Raw genomic sequence first — 23,271 nt, 5'->3', positions numbered from 1 at the left:
AACTTCAGTCAGGGGAACAACTGAGATAATCCATCCACAATACGAGGTTAGTCATTAATATACTGCAACAACATGGGAACAGAGCAGCTACCAGAGAATTCAGCATTAATGAATCAATGGTACAGAAGTGGAGGAAGCAAGAAGAATGAGTTGAGTAAAGTTTGACTTATTTGACTGTTTTGTTTCACTTAATGCGCCTTATAATCTGAAAAATATGCTAGTCTTTATCTGCCTTCAGCTCACCCTTTTCCCAGCATCCTCCTCTGTTGCACCAACCTTCTGCATGTCCTCCTCCACTACATCCATGAATCTCCTCTGAGCTCCTCGTCGGTTGAAAAGTTCGTTTTTGTTTAGTTTCATGAATCCAGACAAATGGGGACACAAACGTCCTTTTATTTAAGATCCAGTGAAATATACAAGTTTTCCTCACGCCCCGCCAAAATGAACAGTCAGACACAGCTGATGTTTTCTGTTTTTTCTTAAACTGTACGTTACAATGCAAAAACTGGTTTCAGTCTGACTTTAAAGTAAGCAGAAACACATCTTACCCCTCATACAGGATGTTTGAGACTCTTTAACTTTGAATCTTTTCAAAATAAAGGTTTGCACAATTTCTTTACCTGCTCAAGTCACCTGATACGACATATGGATGGATGACATCCCTGCCAATTCTCTTACAAATCATTGATGAATTTCCATGTGGATTCTCTTTCTTCAGCACAGCCACTAGTTTTACTTTGTTTCTGTAAAATCAGCCGGCACGTAGGGATTGCCCATTAGAGCGCTAATCTTCAGCGGTCTAAGGAGCCAGTCCCACAGGCCGAGAGACCGGAGAACGACCCACTGGCAACCTCTGGTCATTGTTCACCAGCCAGCTGTGAGTGGTTAATGTAAAAGAAGGCCGCTACGCCACAAACCTCTCTGTGACTGCCTCCATCACCTGTAGTTTGCATATAAGACGTTGAGTCATCTGCAGACCAGTAAAAGTTGCATCTTCCATGCAAACTTCAGGCAACTGAGGCAGTCTGCCACAGGCCAGAACAACCACAGGAGGCTTTTGTTGCAGCACCATATTTCACCGAGCAACTGCCACAACCACTCGCCACCCAGTCACCAGCAGTGAGTGTTTGCTAGGAGGCCTGTGTGATGACCTCTGACCGCAACACTGTTCTATCAGATTTTATTTAGTGAATAAAATAATATTTTCCATTTTGCTTGCTGTCTCTGAGTTTCAGTTCAGTTTCAATAAAAGATCTTTCGGTTTATTTTCAGTTTTAAACTTTATTACATTTAAGGTAAGTGAAGATTTACTGGGTGACGAAATGTTTCGGATATTTCAGTAGAAATTTAACATTATTAGCTTCAGAATTAGCCTGTCACACTAAAGTGACTCATAATTATCAGAATGTTGTTTGAGGAAACAAAATATATATCTCTCCAGTCTTAAAAGCATTCACAACGATCAGGCCACAGTTCGAACAGTTGCTCTTTAAATTTCTGCCAGATGTCTGATTGTTTCAGTTAAACAGAGGTAAAGGTAACAAACACGTAAAGGATGCCAATTATATTTGTCTGACACATGTATCATATTAAAGCGCAGCGTTTACTTTAAGGCAACATGAAGCCGTGCTGATTTTAACAGAAACGAAGCGAATGGACGACCAGCGACTACCTGCAAGGAAGAAAATCGTTCTGATGATGATTCGGAAAATTATCAGCATGAACACATGAAACTGTATGCTATTTAAAATCAGTTTGATTATTCATGACATTAATAAATCATAGGAAGTATTTATTCATGCAAACTAGGCCACCGGTTGCTGTTAAATGGTCGGTGGCTCACTCTGACAGTTTGAGGTCCTCTTGTCGGGCGGCCCAGCAGATCACTTCGGTGCCGTTTCCCATCTGCTCTGCAGCTTCAGCAACACCGACTACAGATTGTTACTCAGCAAAATCCTCCATCGGCTGAAGTTTGTCTCCAGTGGCAGAGGGTTCAAGATCAACCGAGGCTGGCAGTGTTGTTTCTAAAGACTTTAAACTAATCTCAACACAACTTTACATCTGTTTGGTCCCTAATGGAAACACTTAGAACAAAGAGACATTAGAGGCATGCTACCAGCTGTCGTTAGGAGCTGCCGGGTCGGCGCTCCAGGCGACTCCGTCGGAGCAAAGAGCCGCTCCGATGTCTAGGCTGCAGTATTCTAGTTTTTTTTTAAACACCTCACCGGGACTCAGAGAGGACAGACATGAACGAGCACACAAACACGGCACCACCGAGTGTTTAAAGGGTGTCCAGACTGTGGTTTGACCTAAAGGTGAACTCCATTAGCTCCACACTACATACAGCAGCAAAACAACAGCCGCAGTGTCTCCTCCCCTCTATCTGTCGTCCAGTTTGGGCGAGTCCACCGGCTCCTCGTCTTCATCCTTGTCGTCTTTTGCTCCGATCAGCCGCTGGCGGGCAAAGTCTTCGAAGATGATGTCATCGTCGCTGAGGGAGGGAGAGGTTATGGAAGTTAAATCATTTTTGGTTTGAAATGAGTAATATGGCACTTATTAAATGTTTATTGTTTCGTATCCGTGGTTACCAGCGTTGGGAGCGTTATTTTTCTGTAACACGTCGCCGCACTAACATCTTAGTTACAATTACTCGATATTTTACTGGTTAGCAACAAAAAGCTCTCAAACATTTTTGTGAATTCAACTTTCGTTTATGGACGGAATCGCGCCGAGACTCGTTTACAACGCATTTTAATCAGCTGATATGAGACGGTGCCTGGGACGGCTTTGTGTTCAGGCTGGTGAGCGAAGAAACATGTCCGAGCCTCCAAATTTCATAAACATTTGTGAATATAATGAACATGTAATGAAATAAAAAGTGAAAATAAAAAAGGCCAAACATATAAAAACAGTCCTGTGAATTTTTTTCAAACTATATTTACATTTTTTTATTTTCAAACTTGGTCTTTCGACCCACTTTTATATGACAAGGCCACATGAAACAAGACTAAAGTGGAAATGAAGGTTTTCTTCTGCTCTGACAGCAAAACGAGTGGATAAATCCTCCATCCTCTTTACTGTGACCATCGATATCCTCACATCTGTCCATTTCATTTTGTACCAACGCGCCCATCTCCCCAGTGTCTTCATCGCCACACTGTGTTTACTTGCTGAGAGAGCAGAGGGGACAGCAGCCGCGCCACTTTTAAAACAACAACTTTAACCGACGTGAGAAAGCTAACGGGCCATGACCCCGCCCTGCCATTTAGTAATGAGATTAATAATTACAGACGAAGCTGAAGACGAGCTGGAGACGGCAGAAAGAGTGTTTCACTGCTTTTACTTCTTCTTCCCCCTGTACAGACGTCTGAGGTAACAAAGACAGGAAGTGGAAATATTCGTTGGGCTGCACGGAAAGAGGAAATAAAAACACACAAACGAGGAAGTGGCCTCGCTGTTCTGTATTTCATCTTTGCAGCTGGAGTCATTTCCTTTGTTGTTGCGTACGCATGAAATGATAATGAGTAAATTGCAGCGTCGGCTCACAGCGCTCGCGTTTGGCTGTGCTGGCAGCAGAACGAGTTTCCAGTTTAAAGCCCATTTCCTGCAGCTCCCACAGCAGCAGGCATTAAGACGCATTAAGACTGAAACTCTGGAGACGAGTCCATCACTGTTAATGCTGCAGCGGGCGCAGAGGAAACCTGTCTGCTGTCAGTGTTATTGATGAACCCGTAAACCAGAGCAGAACCAATCAGAGTGAGGAGGAGAGGCAGCGGCGAGACAGGAAGACGGCTGCTTACTTTGTGTCAAACTCGATGAGGTTCGCGTCGACTGGAGCCTCGTCTGCAGCTGTGGAGGAGCGAGAGATCACAGTTACACACCTGAGGAAAACTCTTGGCTCGTCTCTGTCAGAGCCAATTCAATCTTCTCACACCGACTCGTTTAAAATCCCCACACACCCTCAGTCTGAGCCTGGCTCCGGTCGTGACGCTCTGACCTGTCAGACAGCCCCGTGGAGCGCCGTCTTTGCGTCTGGAGCTCAGGTTTACTGAGGGAGACCTGATGACTCCGAGCAGCTCAGCTCTGGGTCTGTTCTCCACAACCGCCGCAAACAAGGAGGAAGAACTGCAGCAGGGCCGCAAGCACGGATTTACGTGGGTCTCTAACCGAGGCTGTGGGCAGGGGAGGAGCCAAATCCCAGTATCACACCAGTGCATTCAGTTACTAATAAAATATGGCTCTGAGGGACGCCGGCTTCACTTAGTGCATGAGTCACATGACACGCCGAACTTTGATGTGAGCGTGGACGGAGCCTGCAGCAGAGAGAGAGCCCTCCTCTTCCAGTTGGGTACACCTGTACAGGTGGCCAGTCTGACGCAGGGCTAACACAGAGAGACAGACAACCACTCACGCTCACATCTGTGGGCGGCAGCTATCTAAAGTAAGCATCTGTGGGAGGAAGCCGGAGTACCCGGAGAGAGCCCACACAGACACGGAGGAAAAGGCTCCGCTGGACTCAAACTCAGGACCTTGCTGCTATGAGGCAACAGTGCTAACCACTGCTCCACCGTGCCGCCCACAGAGAAAGATGAGAACCATGGCTCTGTGGTCGGTCAGATCCAGCTAATGCAAAGACAGCCCGGCTTTGTTAAACCTGACTCAGAGGATGCTCCTGTGCTGTGTCTGCTGGGCTGAACCTCCATGTGTCGCCACCGTCTCATCATCTCTTATTTACATTCGTCTTCTGAGCGTGCGTCCTGATCGCCGCTGCAGACCCTGCAGTTCTGCATTGTCACCTCCCACTAGCGTCTCTATTTTACAGCCCTAGCAGCTCTTGTAGAGCTTGTAGTGGGCGCTTCTAGAGGAGAAGAAGAAGAGTGCCGATTTGTCAGCTGACTCACCGGGAAAGAGATCAGCCTTAAACACCTGAAGATGAATCCACAGCAGCATATTATCAGCATGTGGACATCATGAATACTATTACACTGAACATCAAATATTAATATGCTGCATTACAAATGTCTGCTTTCGAGGTCAGGTGACGCTCTGACCCTTTGAACCTGCGGCTGATAAAGGATGATGTAACGCATCATTTTAACTTCCTGTGTCTGTGAACGTCAGCAGGAACAGGAAGTGTCTCACCTTCCCTGTAGAAGGACTCCTCTAAAGGCTTCGGGTGCATTAACGTGAAGGGCAGCTCGACCGAGACGTCACTGAAACACAGATCATTGGTAACAACACAATAAAAGCATTTATGACCACGTCAGCACTGAGGTGTTCAGTGAGGTGTTCATGCGATCTTTGTAACTCTCGGTGTTTCCATCAATGCGAGAACATGAACGGTTACCTCGCTGCCAGATCTCCAAGGAGCCTGAAATCAATAAAAAGAAAGAGTTTCAGCTTCAATACAAGAGCACAGAGGATTTACGACGAGTGCATCCCAACGCTGTGGACATTTTCACATAACATCTTTCAAACGAACACAGATGCAGATTTGTTATGGTCCATGCACAGTTAAATAGCTTATCTCCAGTTTAGAAATGGGAACTTCTGCCCTCTGATGATTCTGCAGGTTTTTAAATCTTTTGGGCACCAGGTTGTGAGTGTTGATCAGGCGACCGCGTGCCACACGGCTGAGACGGCCGGCCGGGTTTGAGTCCGAACCCCGGGCTTTGCCACATGTCTGCCCCCTCTTTCCTGTCCTAGTCTATCAAATAAAGCTGAAAAGGCCATAAATAACATTTCTGTTTGTCACCAGCTGAGGGGTCTGATTTGTGGACGATATAACCTGAAGCTAAAACGCCACAGTCTGCACAGAGAGCAGAGCGTCACACGACGGCGTGACGAACAAGGATTAACATCTGAGCTCAGGGTCAGCAGGCGACCATTTAACATTTAAAGCTCCTCTCGCACGATACTGACCCGCCACGAGACACAACCAGCTTCACTTTGACTTTGTAGGACACGATGATGCCGAGAATCTCCTTATTGGCTCCATCTCTCAACCTGCACAGCAGACAAAATATTCACACGTCACTCTGCTTGGCTGTCTCGGCCCCGCTGGCAGCGAAGGCGGCGTGAAGGCGGCTGGACTCACAGCGTGCTGGACGCCAGGTTGGTGTCCTCGTGCTTCAGTTTTCCGTCCAGAGCGAGACCTCGTTTCTCGCGATTGTTGGCCAGAAACGGAGTGAGGGTGAAAACTTTGCAGAAAGTCGAACTGGGAGCCACAACGTCACTGAGGAGAGGGAAATAGAGAAGCTTCAGCTGATTTCACATTAGAGAGCTCGTCAGCAGCGTCAGTTTTTCGCTTACTCCAACTTTTGATTCCTTAGTGTCAAACTTTATGGATGAAACTCACTCTGACTCCTCGGTGGCCACGGGACATTTGTACTGAGCCGTGTTGAACAGGCAGATGTCGGCGTACTGTCGCACTGTGGACACAAATATCAGCATTTAGGAGGACGTGGAGACGTGGAGATACACACAGGAAGCAGCGCCCTGACTTGCCTGAGATCTTCATCTTCTTCACGGTCTTGTTGGTGTTGTTGGTGACGTGAACGTTGACGCTGATTGGCTCACCGTGGTAATAGATCTGAGACACAACAGACAGATGACCTCACGGCTCACAACAACCTTTATGACATTCACCTGGTTAAATCGGCGTACAGGCTAAAAGTTTGTGTTATTAGGGGCGTGGCCTCCCTGACTGGCAGGTGGATGGTGACACCTAGACCTCTGCACCTTGTTTGTGCTGTTGGAGCCTATTGGAGCATTTCTAATGACATCACGTGACCAATAACATGTGTGCTGGGAGGTCGCTGCACTAACAGAGCGTCCCGGAGTCTGAGCTCCAGTTTAAGTGAAATTCAAAGATTTGATTGGCTGTTACTCTGATGAGCAGGCAAACACTTCCGTTTGTGCTCCATAGATGAGCTCTGCTGGCTGCTGGTGGGTGAACTGAGTGAATCTGTCCCTCAGGAGTCACCTCCTTGTCCAGCGAGGCCTCCAGGTGCAGCGGTTTGTCCGACATCAGGAACTGTCTGGTGGTTTCTGCCGTCGGCTGAGGGCCAGGTTTCTCTGGAGCGTACTGCACCTTCCTGATCACCAGACGCACAGAGTTCCTGCAGCAACACAACATAGCTCAGACATTTATTTCAGAGTGGATGTGTCCCAGATTATTCTGTTCACGTGTGTGTGCGGGCACGAGCGCTCTCAGTTTCATTCATAATTCACGTCTTTGTTGTGCCGCTCGGCCGGACTGCGGCTGACTCACGTTTACCTTTTGTGGATCTTTTCTTCAACATTTTCGGCACAGAAAGCTTTCACCTCAAAGTCGACTCCGCAGGCCTGAGGACACACCACAGCGAGACGTGTCTTCAGATTCATTTAAATCCAGACACGTTTCCACCTTTGAAAGGAGCTTCAAACCCAGAGGGTCTGCACGGCGGCACGAATCGAGCACAAAGCAAAAGAAAATGACAGCGGACGTCGTGGCTTTACCTTTCCGGTGTCCTCCGGTCCCGGCTGCAGGGTGACCGAACACGGCAGGTTCAGAGGAATCTGAAAAGATATGAAATATTCAAAACATCTGAAACATTTATGGGCAGGGCAGAGAGTGAGGATGCTGCGGGTTCCTGCTCCGCCGTCGCTTCTCTTTGTTTTTCTGCATTTTCTGTTTTTGAACTCCAAGAACAAAAAGTTCCTCCTCTGGGTTTGTGAGACGAGAACATCTGTGAGGACGGGAAGCTCCCAGAGAAGACGCTGGACACATGAGTCACTGAGGCTTGATGGATGATGTTACGTGATGAAGCATCATGCACGAGGCAGCGTTTTAGCTGTTGTTTTCCAAACTAATTGAATCATTTATTCATTCATATCTCAACGAACAGCTTCATCTGTCATTATTTTCTACTAATGGATACATTTCCATTAAGTCCGGGATCCTGTTTACATGGATCTTTGTCAACTTTCCATGTAATTTCTCACAAATTGTTCAGAATGATGCAAAGATGAAATGAAGACATTTGATATCCAAGACTTCAAACATGGAGCCTGGCAGCTCGGCACCAATAACACCGGAGTTGGTGCAGCACGCCGAGAAAAAAACTAATTAGAAAAGTCTTAATATTAACGAGGAGGTCTTTGACGGCCTGATAACCACTGCCTGCTAGTGAAACGTGTGACGGCACGTGTCTGTTCACGCGTGTTTTTACTGTCAGTTACATGAAATCAGTATCAAACTGGTCCAACAGTGATGGCTGTGGCTGATGGCAGGGTGTCGTGATCGCCTGTGGTTTGTGTGGAAGACGCCAACTTGTCTGCAAACACTCGCTATGGACTCTCCGAGCTGTAGCAAATTTGCCTTCAAAATAAAAGCCTTTTGAAATGTGTTGGCTGCAGTGGGAAGTTTCACCACGGCTCGGGGAGTAAATGGGGTGTTTGCAAACTGCAGAAACCATGGCAACCAGCATCATCCTTGTGATGGAAAACACCCAGCGACAGCCAGCAACCTCAGCACCAACCGGTCGGGGAATAATCGTCTCCCCTTGCAACCGGAGGCTGCCAGGAAGCTGGTCTGCCTGGATCCAGCACCTCTGTGGGAGAATAAAAGCTAAAAGCACTCTGTCACAGATCAGCGGACAAATATTCAGGTGGCCCGGCGGCCTCCGTACCTCGAAGGTGAACGGGTAGGCGTGTTCTCCCAGTTTTTTAATCAGACGTTCCTGAAGACGAGTCAGAGTCTTCTTCTCTTCGGTGACCGGAGGAAACGCCTGGATGTTCGCCACAAACAGGTCCTTCCGGAACGTCAATCCGAGGACGTCCAAATCCTCGCGACCATAACGGAACGCACACGTCAGAGTCACAAACACTGATGGGGCGAGAACAAAGACAATCAGTGATGGAAGCTGATTAACAGAAAACCGAAACATGTTGCACATTAATGTGAGACGCCATCTTCCTGCTCGTGGTTTTTACAGCAGGACGTGAGCCCAAAGTGAAGCAGCGTGCTCTGATAACACCAGCCAGTGAGGTTTCTGGGTAATCGCTCACATCCACAGCTGCAGCGATTTCTCTGAGCAGCAGCTCAGCTTTCAGCTTTCCCGCACTCGGGCTTCTCACCTTTCCTCTCCTTCAGGTACTCCGGGTCGATCAGAACGACGCCGTCTGCGAGGAGAAAACAAGATCTTCAGCAAAGTCGCTTTTGCTTCAAAAGTCAACTTAAATTTAAATGTGAGTGAAGCTCCAGGATGGAGCCACAGACTGAACAAGATCTCACCGACAGGCTCCACCCGATCCACGTGGTCCACGAAGTCTCTCTTCCCCAGGTAGACGGTGAGCTGAGGGAGGAAGAGCTGCTGTTAGTCAGCCTGAAACTGTCGCTGCTGTTTCGGGCATCAGCAAACTGTCACACCTGCACTGTGCTAAAGGAGGACTCACCTTTCCATTGGGGCTGGCTTTCTTAAACACTCTGCAGACAGAGAGAAGAGCACAGGTCACACTGTTTGAGTATCTCATACTTTTAAATAAAACTGTCCAAGAAAAGTCTGGAAACAGTGAAACAGTCAGAGCGCGCCACACTTCAGGAATAAATTTTAAATTGTCGGAGTTTCTTCTGTTTTAGCAGCAGAAGTGGTTTCTCACATGACCCCTGCCTGTAAAACACCCAGAAAACTCAGACTACCCAAGCTGAGTGAGTCCAGGTGTGCTGCCAGATGTTGGTGCTGATGTATTTTGGGTTTCATGAAGCTCGTGTTGCTCCTAACCCTGCAGATGTGCTCCAGCCCTGAGCTGGGTTCACTCCTCTGAAGGCCACTGTTGGGGAGTAATGGAATACATGTACTGGCATTACATGTTAAATGCAAAATATGAGTAACTGTATTCCATTACAGTTACCACTTAAAAAGGTGGTATTCAGAATACAGTTACTTTGTTGAAATAAATGGATTACACAGCGGTACTTTCCTGTTTCATATGTTCGGCTGTCCCCTCGCTGTTTTTGGTCATTCTACTTGCGGCCGCATAACGACGTGAAGAAGTTTTTAAAAAAATTATTATTCAAAAAATGATTTGATACGAAAGCAATAAGCAGACATCAGCCTAAAGAGTGTAGCCCAGCTGTGAGTGAGCTGTTAAGACTCGACTGTACGCTGTGTTCCTGTTTTCCTCTGAAACAATAAGCAGCCTTTCAACTCCTCTCTCTGTCTCTAGCAAAGTCGACCCAGACAACAAAGTAAAGCTAGTTTTCAGCTACGAGCCGACACGAACCCGCCGTATTAGTCAGAGGTCCCTTTACTACGGTTCAGAGCTTCAGTAACAGTAATAAATCACATTCATGTTGTTGTAAAAAGCATGATAATATATTAAGTAATCCAAAGTATTCAGAATAGTTACTCTCATTGAGTAACGTAACGGAATACGTTACAGAATACATTTTGGGGCATGTAATCTGTTACCTGTAGTGGAATACATTCTAAAGTAACCTTCCCAGCTCTGTCTGACACGTTGCTGACCTCATTCGGTCTGAAGCTTTGTCTCCGTCTCTTTTCTTCTGACCGAGTGAAACTGAAGGTGGCAGGAGGCGTCCAGCCTGCAGCCGGCAGAGCCTCGGGGAGGCCCTGCTCTCCACACAGGGCCCAAACATCACAAACATCATCTTCACTATGAGAACCTCAAAAGGTTGATTCTGCTCATGTGGACGTAGCATTTTCAGCAGAGACTCAAACCTCAGTCACAGTGAAACTAGCCCACTGAATGAACAGCAAATGTGCTGTTTGTAAGGTTGTAAACCTGAAAACATCCAGATGAACAGAATCAACCTTTTGGGATTTCCTTACCTGGATTACTGAGCATGCATTATCACTTTCATTATCAGAAGCTACTTTGCGCCTGTTTTGTGTATCGTGTCAGAGCAGAGCGATGATGAGCGCCAGGCTGTGACCAGCAGAGCTCTCGTGTCCACAGCTGTGCAGATTTCTGAGCTGAGAGTGATGCAAGAAGAAAACGAGTAAGTCTGGCTTCAGACGGGCTGTGAGTGTCGGAGCAGTGGCTGGATGACGTCTGGTGTTTGCTGGGACCCTGCACAGTCACATATTACAGAGGGTGTGCCGTCAGCAGCTTCCTCTCTGCATTTCTGTCTAATGCTGCCCGACAGCGTGACGCCCCTCTCCTCACCCCGCGTTAATGTTGTCATAAATTAGCTGATGGCTCCATTAGCTTTCAGCTTCCTCCTGAGTGGCTCTTCATCAATCACCAGCATCGGGACGCCGTTTTTAGCCGGAAACCGGAGGGACTCCTGGGAGCTGCCCACTGCACGATCACCTGCTCACCACACTCTCTGCAATTAGTCCAATTAAACCTTAACACGGAGCAGCTCTGCCATCTGAAATCACGAATCAGGCTGAGCGGCTGGAGGTAGAGCACCGGCTCTGTGACGGCGACAGCAGACGTTTATCGACCTCAGTGGTCACTTCTTGATTTTTAATCACAGCTGAGTGAACGTGTCGGTTTCAGACAAGGCCGGGACAAAACACGGCGTCCTCACAAACCGCTGTGCTAAACACTGGACATATAAATGCTGGTGTTTGTGTGAAATGAGAGAAAAGATGCTGAAAGCTTCGGTAACAGGAAGCGAGCGTCTGAGAGAGTGTAAACACGATTAAAGATTCATTGAAAGAGAGCAGAGCTGAATCTTCAGAGCCGAGGATGCGGTTAGAGCTTCATCGCACAGACGTGAATCAGTGCAGGGTTACAGCACGAGAGGGGCTCACATTTCATCTGAGCGCGAGTAACGACTTTATCACATCAAAGACGCCAAGACAGCTCAAAGACCAGCAAGAAGGCAGAGCTCCTTTTAAGCAAATATTATTACATTTGTCCACTTTTCCCTTTCTGGGTCCAAAGCTGCTGCCACACAGGCAGAGGTGAAGCACCTGGACAGGTACACCTGTTTAGAACCACCACTGAACCAAACAACAAGCTGAAATCAAAGACGTGCGGAGAAGCACCTGATGTGGGTTCTGACGTCCTCCTGCTCTTTCCTGTTTTCACGTCAGTGCTCAGGTTCATCCAAACTGAGCCCGGTCCCTCTGAGGCTCGTTCACACGTGAATAAAAACACTTCCTGTGTAAGAGAGTGATGTGCGTCACCCCAAACACTCTGATGCATCATCATTGCTCCTTATTGTTGGGATTATTGTTGTTATCACTTAACCCTCTCGAGGCAGGCGTTGCAGATTTGCAACAGTTACAAACTAACAACCTGATCACCCCACAGACATATTGTTTTTACTCAGAAGTACCACTGCAGGTATTCGTTTGTGCATTAGCAACAAAAACGTCATTTGAGCCTGAGAGGGTTAAACTGATGTTTAATCCTGAATATCGATGAATATTGGCGCGTATGGAGACATTTCTGTCACAATAAAAAACGTGGATTCTTCTACGCAACCGTCTGTTGGAAGGACTTTCACTGATTCATTTGCTCTCTTTCTGTGTCAGGAATAAGTTTGGTGCCTTTGAGATTTTCTCACGCGTCGTGGTTCGCTCGTGGTTGGTGCAGGTGAAGCGGCCGCGCCGCTGATCGATCGGCCGCTCTGACACAGGGGGAACGCTAACTGCCCGATCGATGCCTGATTGTTGTGTCAGCTCTGCAGCAGCAGACGGCCGATGATTGAAGACTCCCTCGATACCCAAACTGCAGCAGAGACTCAAACCGGCTTTTTTCGCCTCCTCAGATCTACGACCGTCAGGTGTGACTGGACTGTGTCCGCTTTCCCACAGAGCTGCTTCTCCGTTCTAGCCCTCGGCCGGCTCAGCATTAAAGCTGGACCTGGTTCTGCCGGGCTCAGGAACACGACTGAAAACCACCAGCACGAACGCATGAGGCTCGGCCTCAGCCACGCAGAGAACAGGCAGCTGGTTTCAGATTATATCCAGAGATCACAGATGCTCTGGTCTCTGGGCTGCAGAGGGAGGGACGCTTATCAGCGCTTACTTCATGACACCGGAAACACGGGAATCCAACAGAAACATCTGGCAGCCATTAAAAACATCTGTGCTTCAAACAGGTGTGAGCACAGTGTGAAAATAAAACCCACTGTGGGGAAATAAAGAGACATTTTCAGTGTCCTGACTCACACACCTGAACGACTGTGGAAATCAGTCACTGAAGATGTTTCACCAAGAACCGAAGGGGAACCAGCAGCAGCTGCTTTGGTCTCATTTAGTCAAAATCAACCCAGACCGTCGGGAGCTTTCCCACGGAGGAGCAGGTTTACACGAGCAGCCAGTTCAAACACAAACCTTTATTCCATTTTCTATTAAACATGAAACTCTGTGAAAAGCAGGCTGGAACCTGCAGCTCTCACAGTTACTGTCTCAGGTGATTTATTCTTCGTTCTGTGTGTTAAAACTGGGAAAAGCTCCTGGAGGCTCCGTGAATCCGCTGACTCCTCGGGTCCTCCGGCCAACTTTAGCTTTCACTTTAAAATCCCTGTAATTACTTTTAGGGCCTGGCACAGCCTGACTGCAGCATTAATCAATGAGCTGCTGATCACACTTACCGCTGACAGCTTTATTGGTACAGCACCTTTTAACAGTGAGCAAAATCTAAATCTTTATATGAAACAAAATGAGCAGATATAAAATAAAGACGAGGCCACGAGAACTGAAACCAGCCCGTTGTTTGTTTTTTAAAGAATAGAATATCTTTACACAGGAAAGATATGTACAAGTTACACATACACCTGCACACATACAGATACACCCATACAAACATGCACGGGGGGCGTGTCCAGGGTGTGAGGGGTCCTTGATGATGATGCTGGCTTTCTGCTGAAGTCTGCCAGTATAATAGAATAGAATAGAATAGAATAGAATACTTTTTATTTGTCAATTTCTTCAAATGTACTTGCCATACAAAGGAATTGAAATTACGTTTCACACTGTCCCATGCGTAGACGTATAAATGTCTCTGAGGGGGTCAGTGAGGTGCCGATTGCCCGCTCTGCTGCCCTCACCACCCGCTGCAGTTTCCTCTTGCCCTCCATGGTGCAGCAGTTGAACCAGAGTGTGCAGCAGGAGGTCAGAAATCTCTCGATGGTGGAGCGGTTGTGGTTAATTAGCAGTCTCTGGGGTAACTGGGCCTGACGTAGTTTCCTGAGGAAGTACAGCCATTGTTGTGCTTTCCCTACCTGGTGGGAGATGTTTGTGGACCAGGTGAGGCCGGCCGAGATGTGGGCTCCGAGGAACTTAAAGCTCTCCACCCTTTCTACCTCCTCCATCAATGTAGAGGGTGGAGTGCTCAGTCGATTACCATCTCCTTGGTCTCGGCTGTGTTCAGATGCAGGTTGTTGTCGTCATCGCTTCAGATGCTGAACCTCCTCTCTGTAGCTGAATCATTGCTGTTGTCGATCAGTCCTATGATGGTGGTGTCAGCAAATTTTATAATGGTGTTACTGGTGTGGATTGGTGAACAGTTATGGGAGAAAAGTGAGTATAAGAGGGGACTGAGGACACACCCCTGTGGGACACCTACATTCAGGATGAGGGTGGAGGAGGTGTGCTCTCCCATCCTGATGTTCTGGGGTCACGCAGGAAGTCCAGTAACCAGCTGCACAGTGAGCTGCTGAGTCATGAGTTGCTTATTAACCAGTTTGTGGGGTTGGACTGTGTTGAAGGCAGAGCTGGTCCACAAACAGCATTCTCACACAGGTGTTGCTACTGTCCAGGTGAGGGCTGTGTGAAGAGCTGTTATTATGGCGTCCTCTGTCGACCTGTTTGCCCAGTATGTAAACTGGTGTGGCCGGTCCTCACTGCAGTAAAAGTACTAACACCAACCAAAAGTAGAAGAGGAAATATCCGGTAAGAGTCAAGCTCAAGGAACGCAGCGGTAACTCAAACAACCACAGCATGCAGAAGAGCATCTCTGAGGCCAAAGCAGCAGCAGGAGACCACACCGCTGCTGCTCAGGTCAGCAAAGGAAACTGAGGTTAAAGTTCACACAAACTCCCAAAGGTGGAAAAACGCGTCCTGGTCTGATGAGCGCCGATTTGCGTCTGCGTTCAGCTGCTGCAGGTGTGATCGTCTCAGCGCTCAGATCTCCTCACACCAGCTTCATGAACCGTTCGCTGCACTCAGAGCAGCGACGGGAGATTCTCATCAAATCTGCAGCAGCTGTGTGCTGATGTCACAATGATGTCATAACGACGTGGACCAAAATCCCCGAACAGAACGGGTACAGCAGAGCTCTGTGTGGAGCAGCACCTTTTCATTCCCTCCCTCCTGATGTTCACAGCGGTCGTATGTGAATGTTAAACGAGTCACAAAGAAACCTGAGAGCGTGACGTGGCTCAGCTCTGTCCACTTACCCTCCACACAAGCACTCGAACAGATTCTGGGGCTGACGCTGCTTCCCGTGAAAACCTCATCAGAGAGTCTCCCGAGCTGCTCTGTATGTCTGACTGATCAGCGGAGCTCGTTAATATTCTCCCGACACGACTCGTTCAGATCATTGAGCCCGAAAACACAGAAACACACTCAGACGACGGCAGCGCAGAAACGCTCCGCTGCCACATTCACCATCAGAATGAGCTGAAACATGTTTCTGCACGTCTCCTTTATTAGAGCTTCATTTTAGTGCGAGTCACAAACTGAAAGAAAAGGATGTGTGTGTGTGTGTGTGTGTGTGTGTGTGTGTGTGTGTGTGTGTGTGTGTGTGTGTGTGTGTGTGTGTGTGTGTGTAGGTAGGTGCGTGCATGCGTGTGTCAGATGACCAGCAGTCAGAGAGGCAGAGGCCAAGCGTCCATCATCAGTGTCACTACGTCCGCCGTACTCAGAAAAGACTTCATGTCTCAGCCAATCCGGGCTCTGATGGCGGGTGCAGCAGTCTAAGCAGACCTTTAAAGTGGTTTACAGGAGGACTGCTCTCAAGTGCAGGCAGAGATACACAAGCAGCTGTTTGCAGACACCTGATCTCAGCCCAGACTCTCTCAGACAAATATTAAGAGCCCGATATGCAGAAAAACACCATCAACTGACTAAAGATGTGCAGGAACCAAAACTGCTCGAGTTCCTCATCAATAAGCCAGAAAGTCCCGGTTGCATCTGAGCATGCCCAGTTGGCCTGAAATACAGTACAGTGCAAAAGTTTTAGGCAGGTGTGAAAAACTGCTGTAAACAAAGAACGCTTTCAAAAATATAAATGATTGTTTATTGTCCCTAAATGTATTCTGTAGCAGGACAACGAGCCCAAACACACCGCCAAAGTCATGAAGAACTATCTCCAGTGTAAGTACTGGAAGTGATGGTGCGGCTCCCACAGAGCCCTGACATCAACATCATCGCGTGTGCCTGGTTACATGAAGAGACAGAAGGATGCAGATTAAGAGAAGATCTGTGCTTAGAACAACCTACCAGCCGAGTGCTCACACTAAATCCTGATTTCTCTTTTGTTCATTCACCGCATTTTGTTAATGGATGAGAATAAATGATTAAAACTTTTGTTTTGCAGCTCTGTCACTGAGGACACACCTGCAGGGTGAGCAGCACTGATGAGTTACAGGATGCACGCTGTCCACATCCACGAAAAACTACAAATAAGACATATTTAACTAAAACGAAAGAGTGCTGCCGTCTCAGACCACCTAAAGAAATGTGTCATCACGTCACAAGACCCTAACAGTTCCAACAAGACCCCAAAGCTAAGCTTAGCCGGTAAGTCCACAAGGAGACCTGAGGCAGTCATGCCTTACACAGCTGATGGATAAAAGACCAGGACTCCCTGTGGGACGCTGGCCTCGATCATGAGGGGGCAAAAAGTCCCAGAACCAAAATCAGAACCTGAATGATAATGTCATACCCCACCAGCTGTAAGATGAGCTACAGAACCTCATCCAGGACTCCCCACCTCCACCCTCGGGCTGAGGAGAAACCTGCTGTTGGTACTTGCCTGGTTTCAACAGCATCACGGTTGCTAACAGGCTCAGGTGTATTACGGTGCTACTCACCTGGTTTGAAGTTCTGAAGACATTTTGGCTATGAGCTAATGTTTTAGAGTGGATGGGGCAACAGGTTGTTTTCAGTCTGTTATGAAAGCCTGTGTGAAAGCTACACTGTGGTTATGTCACACCGTGATGGTGACGTGCGGCAGAGATTAACCTGCACAGCGCTTTCAGGTGCATCTGCTCGTCATTGCCATTAAACGAGTGACGTTTTCATCAAACACTGTTATATTTCATCCTGCGGGGTTTTATAGCCAGCACTCAACTTTAACTTGACAGCTTTGCTGGGAGGAATGTGGCGCGCTGCAGGGTGTTTTCCCAGCGCTGTGCTTGTGTATAAGTGTTTGATTCACCTGCCAGTAGGGGGCAGAATGAGCAGTCTGTGCTACATTAGCACCAGTTTTGCAGAAGCAGTGTGGGGCAGTGGGGAAATCACTGCACCTGCAGCGTGCTCGGTTCGTCTGTTTCATCTGAAGTGTTTCTGCGACACTGCTGAGGTCTGAGGGGTGGAGCGCACTCAGCTGGAAGCTTTCTTCCTGCTGCTCACCTAAAAACAAAGGAAACGGAGGCTTTGGGCCGACTTTCTGATTCCAGTTCTCAGTGGACCTTTTTCCTTCTGACCCGGAGGTGTGTGTGGCGGCCATGATAGGAGTCGGCGGATCCTCCAAATAACAAAACGTTGGTGAGATGATAACACTGCTGTCGATGCTACGAGGGTCGCCACAGCTTTAACCTCAGACTCTGAGCAGTTTGGAAGCAGCTGAAGCTTCCTTTATTACCTCCTTTAGTAAAGGATGCATCAGAGCTTCCTTTATGAAACGAAAGGAGATGATGCCGTCCCACAATTCACAGCAACGACCCATCAGACCTTACAGTAAACAAACAGGTCATCATGTGACTTACTGCTGAGTTACCCACCAAATGACGGCCATCTTTGATCGACCACAGGTGAGCTCTCACCGTGTTACTGTGTGCATGTGCGCACCGTCTGCACACAGCAACCAATGAGAGCACAGCAGGTATCTGAGAGGAGCTTTTTGTAGTCCACCCGCAGGACTTTGTAGTTTCACCGCAGCAGAGCCTCATTATTATTATTAACAGTCTGTTTAAGGACAGCTGATTCTCCGAGTGCCGCAGTCCTGCTCTTCAAGTCCTTGTAAACAATCCTTTACATCTTTACTTCTCTTCCACTGAGGTCAAGGAAATGTAATTTGAGAAGACGCATGAGGTCCTTTTTTCACTATTTAACCACAAAGACTCATCTGCTTTCTGCAACAAGAACTAAAGCCGCTGAATGTTTGCACCGGTCCGTGGAAACTCAGGGAGGTTCTGTTGGTTCCTGCAAGCGTGAAGTTCTTCACATTTACATTCAGTCCAAACGGGTACAGGAGCCAGTCTGTGCACCACAGTGGATTTTAAACACAGCCCCATTTCAGGCGCACAGACTAACAACATTTCTAACTTTTATGATACTTTTATTGGGTGAAAGTGTTTAGCAGTCAACAGCAGGACGCCGCCACATGCCGCACTCGTTCAGCTGCTTCCTGTTTGTGGGTCTCTGCCTTCAGCTTTAGTATTTAAACGCAAACAAGTTCAACACTTAACCTGCTTAAAGAGGGAACAGGCCTCGCTCGCTGATCAAAGTGCTCCTTCATCAGCTATGTTTGGAGAAGCTAGACTGTATAAAACCTACACGGAACAAAATAACAAACACGTGTCCTGAGTGCAACACTAAAGCTCCTGACCTCACCGCCACCAGGAGCCTTCACACACGTCACCGCCTGCATTGGTGCTCGTACTCATGAAACAGCCTCAGTGCATCAAGGGTGTTGATCTGGGACAGCCAAGTATCCCAGAATGCATTGCACACAAAACAGCAAGCAGCAGTGGCAACAGCAGCAAAGCTGGAAGCTGGAGTAAACTTTCTGTTGTTGTGCCACAAAAGTCAGTTTTAATTTAGTTGTTTGGGCTTCATATCTGTGGGACTCATCACAGGTTTGAGTCGACTGATCAAAATATTGCCAAACTGAAAACTCCAGGGACGTTTTTTCGCCCTTTTCTTGGATGTCTCTGGGTCTGACACAAATATTGCTGCATCTCGACCTGATCACACACCTGAAGGATGTCCTAAAATACTTTAAGCTGCACACTTTGTCATTGTTTGTCTCTTGTAAGCATTGGAGAGACGATGACTCAGTAGTCCTGTTGTAGTTCTCTGAAGTGCATCGCCGGGGGCGTACGCATAGTTGGTCTCTGCAGATTGGTCAGGCAGGCGTGAAGACATCCACACCAATCATCAGCTCACCATCTCATGAAGAAATTTACATCACTAGCAGATTCGCAGACACGGAAAAGGTCTTGACATGCACACGCCCAAATGGTGGTCCTTCCATGAAGCTACACCATTAGTGTGCATAAGCTGCCTTGTTGGGGACGCCTTCCCCGTGTTACGGCCTCATTGGTGGGACCCAGTCTCATTGCCCCATCTAGGAAAGGGGCTCATCAGTGAGAGCCTAGTTGTTGAGCCTTTGCCCTCGTGTGATTCCTCCATCACCACAGGCTTTCAGCACACTGTTGAAGGTGGAGGATTATGGATTGGACCACCAGCTGGTCAAATTGCCTCTAGGCCAGCGGTCCCCAACCCCCGGGCCTCGGACCGGTACCGGTCCGTGAGTCGTTTGGTACCGGGCCGTGAGAGTTGAGACTCGGGTGTGAAATGTGTGGTTTTCAGGGGTTTTAGCGGTTTTTAGTGTTATTTTGTTATCGTTTTTTTCGTTAACTCGGTTTTCCTGGGTCTTTTCATGTGTGTTATGAATAAATCTTCTTTTTCTCGGTACCAGTACTAGTTTTATTTTGTTGTATTTATCCGCGGCACCTTAAAGGCCGGTCCGTGAAAGTATTGTCGGGCACAAACCAGTCCGTGGCGCAAAAAAGGTTGGGGACCGCTGCACTAGGCTCCAAAATATTTAATTTGGTCAAAGTGCCAGCGAAGTCCTGACACTGAGGATCCCTGAGTTCTCAGTCTGATACTGGGAATGCAAATGTGTGATTCTTCCTTGAAAAATATCAGCTGTGGAACAAATAAGCTGATGTTTTGATCCAGCTTCCTGTTAGGAGGCTCTTTCAAAGCTTCGCCTAACCTGAGATTGTGAAGTTCCTCTGGTGGGTGTACAAGGAGTCAAAGAGCGAGTCAGCTGACACTGACTGTAATGGACTAAGAAAGCCCTGGATTTTGAACCCAAAGCTGTAGTTCCTCTGACGTCCAGCAGAGACAGCAGTGAGTCCACCTCACAGACTATCCAGCAAAGAAAACGTGTTTCCAGCCTGATACACAAGCTGTTCTGCTTCATAACACTTTTAATAACGCACCTAGATTAAAGTTTGCATTATTAGGGGCGTGGCCTCTCTGACCAACAGGTGGATGGGGACACAGGCGGCTGCAACTGCTAGCTGGCTGCTAGAGTTCACCTAAGCTAACTCGAGTCCCTGCACTGGACCTCTGGACTGTTGCTGTCGGAGCCTTTTGGAGCATTTTCAATGGCATTATCTGACCAATAACGTGGCTGCGGATGTTGATTGGATGTTACTGATCAGCAGGTGAAGAGTTTCATTAAAGCTGGTGGAGAGGTGAGACATGGGCTCAGAACCCCTGTAACCTCCTAGCACAGATCCAGAACTTGTCCCAGTAAATCAGTCACGCTCTCCTGTCAGAAACATGACGTCTGCTTTCTGTGGTGATACTGGAGTGATAACAGGTGTGTTAGGAGGCTGTGGGTGTGCTGGTTTAGGCGAGAGCTGTTCAAGTCCTGTTTGGACTTTTGTATTTCAGTCTTTGGGTTTGGGCCGTTTCTTCCAGTTCAGGAGCAGTTTGTCATTTTCATTGTGACTGTCACAAAGATGCACAGAGAGCGCCAGCCTGTCTGAACATGGTCACACCCTGATGCGTATCTGTTATCGCCACAGTCTGGGATCAAATATTTTAACTAATAAAAACTAAAAACAGCCTCTTCTGATTTGGCCTCCTGACACATAGTTAAATGTTTTCCTGGCTTTTCTTTGTTTTAGTTTTGCAGCTCTGTGACTGCATTTCTCTGTCGTGCACTCGGAGTAACAGCGGCTGTAAAACATGAGCTCGCCTTTAAACCCTCCAGATGACGCGTGAATGAATCAGAGTGACACACGCTTACATACTTTTACTACAGTATCACTACAAGTACTGGCAGTGATATATTTCTCTGGTAATCTTGTTTCTTTCACAAAGATGGGTTTCCCCCCATGTTTCCTGTGTGTCTGACTGTCAAAATAAAAGACAGAAAAGCCCCAGGCAAACACAGCAAACCTGTCAGTGCCATCGAGACGTCACAGTCCTCGAGGTTCGGACACAACGTTATGTAACGTTACAGCAACACACACACACACACACACCTCCTAACGGATCGATCTGTGTGACACACACACACATTTATCAGGGTGCATTACTGCACACACCCATTAAATCTTACCTTGTTCCTTTATCTCCCATCCCGACGATGTCGACAGCAGCCGGGCGGAGAGATGATGGAGGAGGATGGAGGGATGCCGTCACCGTGGAAACTGAGGGCAGGATATCTCTCTCTCTCTCTTTCTCTCTCGCTCTTTCTCACTCAGGAAGCCGTTGTCATGCCATCAGAGTGTCCTCAGCAGGAGGAAAAACCTCCATCTGAGCTGCGACTGAACGAAGGACTGACTGAATCCACCACTCTGCCCCTCCTCCTCTTTAACTCGCCTCCTTCCTTCCTCTCAGCGCCTGGCATGCTCTCCCCCTCTCTCTTCTGTCAGACTCATTAGCAGTAAAACATGTTAAAACAGGAGACACCCAGAGGACAGATTATATTTCTGTCTGACAGGAGCATCACACTGACAGCTGGACTCTGACCTCCACCCTCCTTACATCTGTCCTTCATTAAATAAATATTTATTTCCTCTAAATTTGGACACTTTCCAGGCTTGAATGTTTACAGCCCGAGGAAGGAAACGAAGAAAGTCGCTGTCGTTCTTTCTATGAACATTCACTGCCAGCTGCGCATCTCTGCGTTTAATCCAACCCTCAGTACTGACTTTTAAGCATGTTTACATCTCGTCATTAGTGACTTCTTACAACCAGTCGCCCCCTGCTGGACATTTAGTGCAGGAGTTTAGGCAGTGTTGTACTCGGGTTCAGTCACATCAGTGTGAAGCAGTTCAGGTTTCTCTCTCATCATGCTTTATAAATGTATGGGCTCGCACCACACGCCCCTGCGTGAGGCCCACTGTTTTTATTTATTCACATTAATGTGGCCATTAATCTTTACGTACAGCACTGACACTTTATATTTGCGTCCTGCAGTTCCCCATCTCATCCTGCTGCTCTTAAATCGCGAGTGATGGAAGTTTTTAGTTTGTCCAGAAGGGGAAGGGCGTCTGTTTCAGGGGCCTCGGGATCTGGTCTGAGGATTTCATGGGTCCAGCTTTCCTTGGAGTGGTTCACAACTGAGCACATAAGAAAAGCTGTTGAATTAGCCATCGATTGACATCCTTAGCCTCACCTGTGACTGAAGCTATGGGTACTCAGACCTAGTTTCAAAGAGCAGAGGTAACCCCAAGGTAGTATTAGACACCGTTAGTGATATAGTTGCTCCTGCTCCACCTGCTGTCCCAATTTCATTGAATGAAGATTGTGAAAACTTTCTTTGTTGAAAAAGTCAGCATTGTTAGGAACAATATATCTCCTTCTGTGTCTCTTGTCTGCTCCAACCCCACCTAGTCCTGTTATAAGGTTTTTAACCTGTGTCCTTACCTAAACTGGTCAAATTAGTTAATTTGATTAAAAAGCGTCCTCCTGCTCTCCTGATATTTTACCTGGATCTTTGTTTACAAATGTCTTTCAGTCTATCGGTCCCTGTGTGCTGACAATTATCAATACTTCATTGGTTTCTGGTCAGGTCCCTGTTTATTGTAAGAATGCTGTCATTCACTCACTGGTTTTATTTTATTTGTTTATCAAGAGATCATACAGTGGGGCAAAAAAGTATTTAGTCAGCCACCGATTGTGCAAGTTCCCCCACCTAAAATGATGACAGAGGTCAGTAATTTGCACCAGAGGTACACTTCAACTGTGAGAGACAGAATGTGAAAAAAAAAAATCCATGAATCCACATGGTAGGATTTGTAAAGAATTTATTGGTAAATCAGGGTGGAAAATAAGTATTTGGTCAATAACAAAAATACAACTCAATACTTTGGAACATAACCTT

The 23,271-nt window shown here is 47.4% G+C and overlaps 1 protein-coding gene across 1 annotated transcript; it reads right to left on the bottom strand.

Moving 5' to 3' along the window:
- Positions 1-373: 373 nt before the first annotated feature.
- On the bottom strand, positions 374-21,754 carry arrb1 (arrestin, beta 1). Its single transcript, XM_085244536.1, has 16 exons — positions 21,502-21,754; positions 9,439-9,469; positions 9,278-9,338; positions 9,121-9,165; positions 8,673-8,869; positions 7,501-7,560; positions 7,280-7,347; positions 6,986-7,121; positions 6,508-6,592; positions 6,359-6,431; positions 6,098-6,235; positions 5,923-6,006; positions 5,348-5,371; positions 5,143-5,213; positions 3,801-3,849; positions 374-2,491 (listed from the first exon to the last, which is right to left on the bottom strand). The coding sequence occupies exons 1-16, from the start codon at positions 21,519-21,521 to the stop codon at positions 2,380-2,382; spliced, it is 1,254 nt and encodes a 417-aa protein (XP_085100662.1). The 5' UTR covers positions 21,522-21,754; the 3' UTR covers positions 374-2,379.
- Positions 21,755-23,271: the final 1,517 nt, after the last annotated feature.

This window comes from Mchenga conophoros, linkage group LG14 (genome assembly GCF_057382185.1).
Source record: "Mchenga conophoros isolate Kocher_MC1m ecotype Shallow Benthic linkage group LG14, M_conophoros_male_GT1.1, whole genome shotgun sequence".
Lineage (NCBI taxonomy): Eukaryota > Metazoa > Chordata > Actinopteri > Cichliformes > Cichlidae > Mchenga > Mchenga conophoros.
The sequence above is the reverse complement of the archived record's forward strand: the minus strand, read 5'-3'. Positions and strand labels throughout refer to the sequence as shown.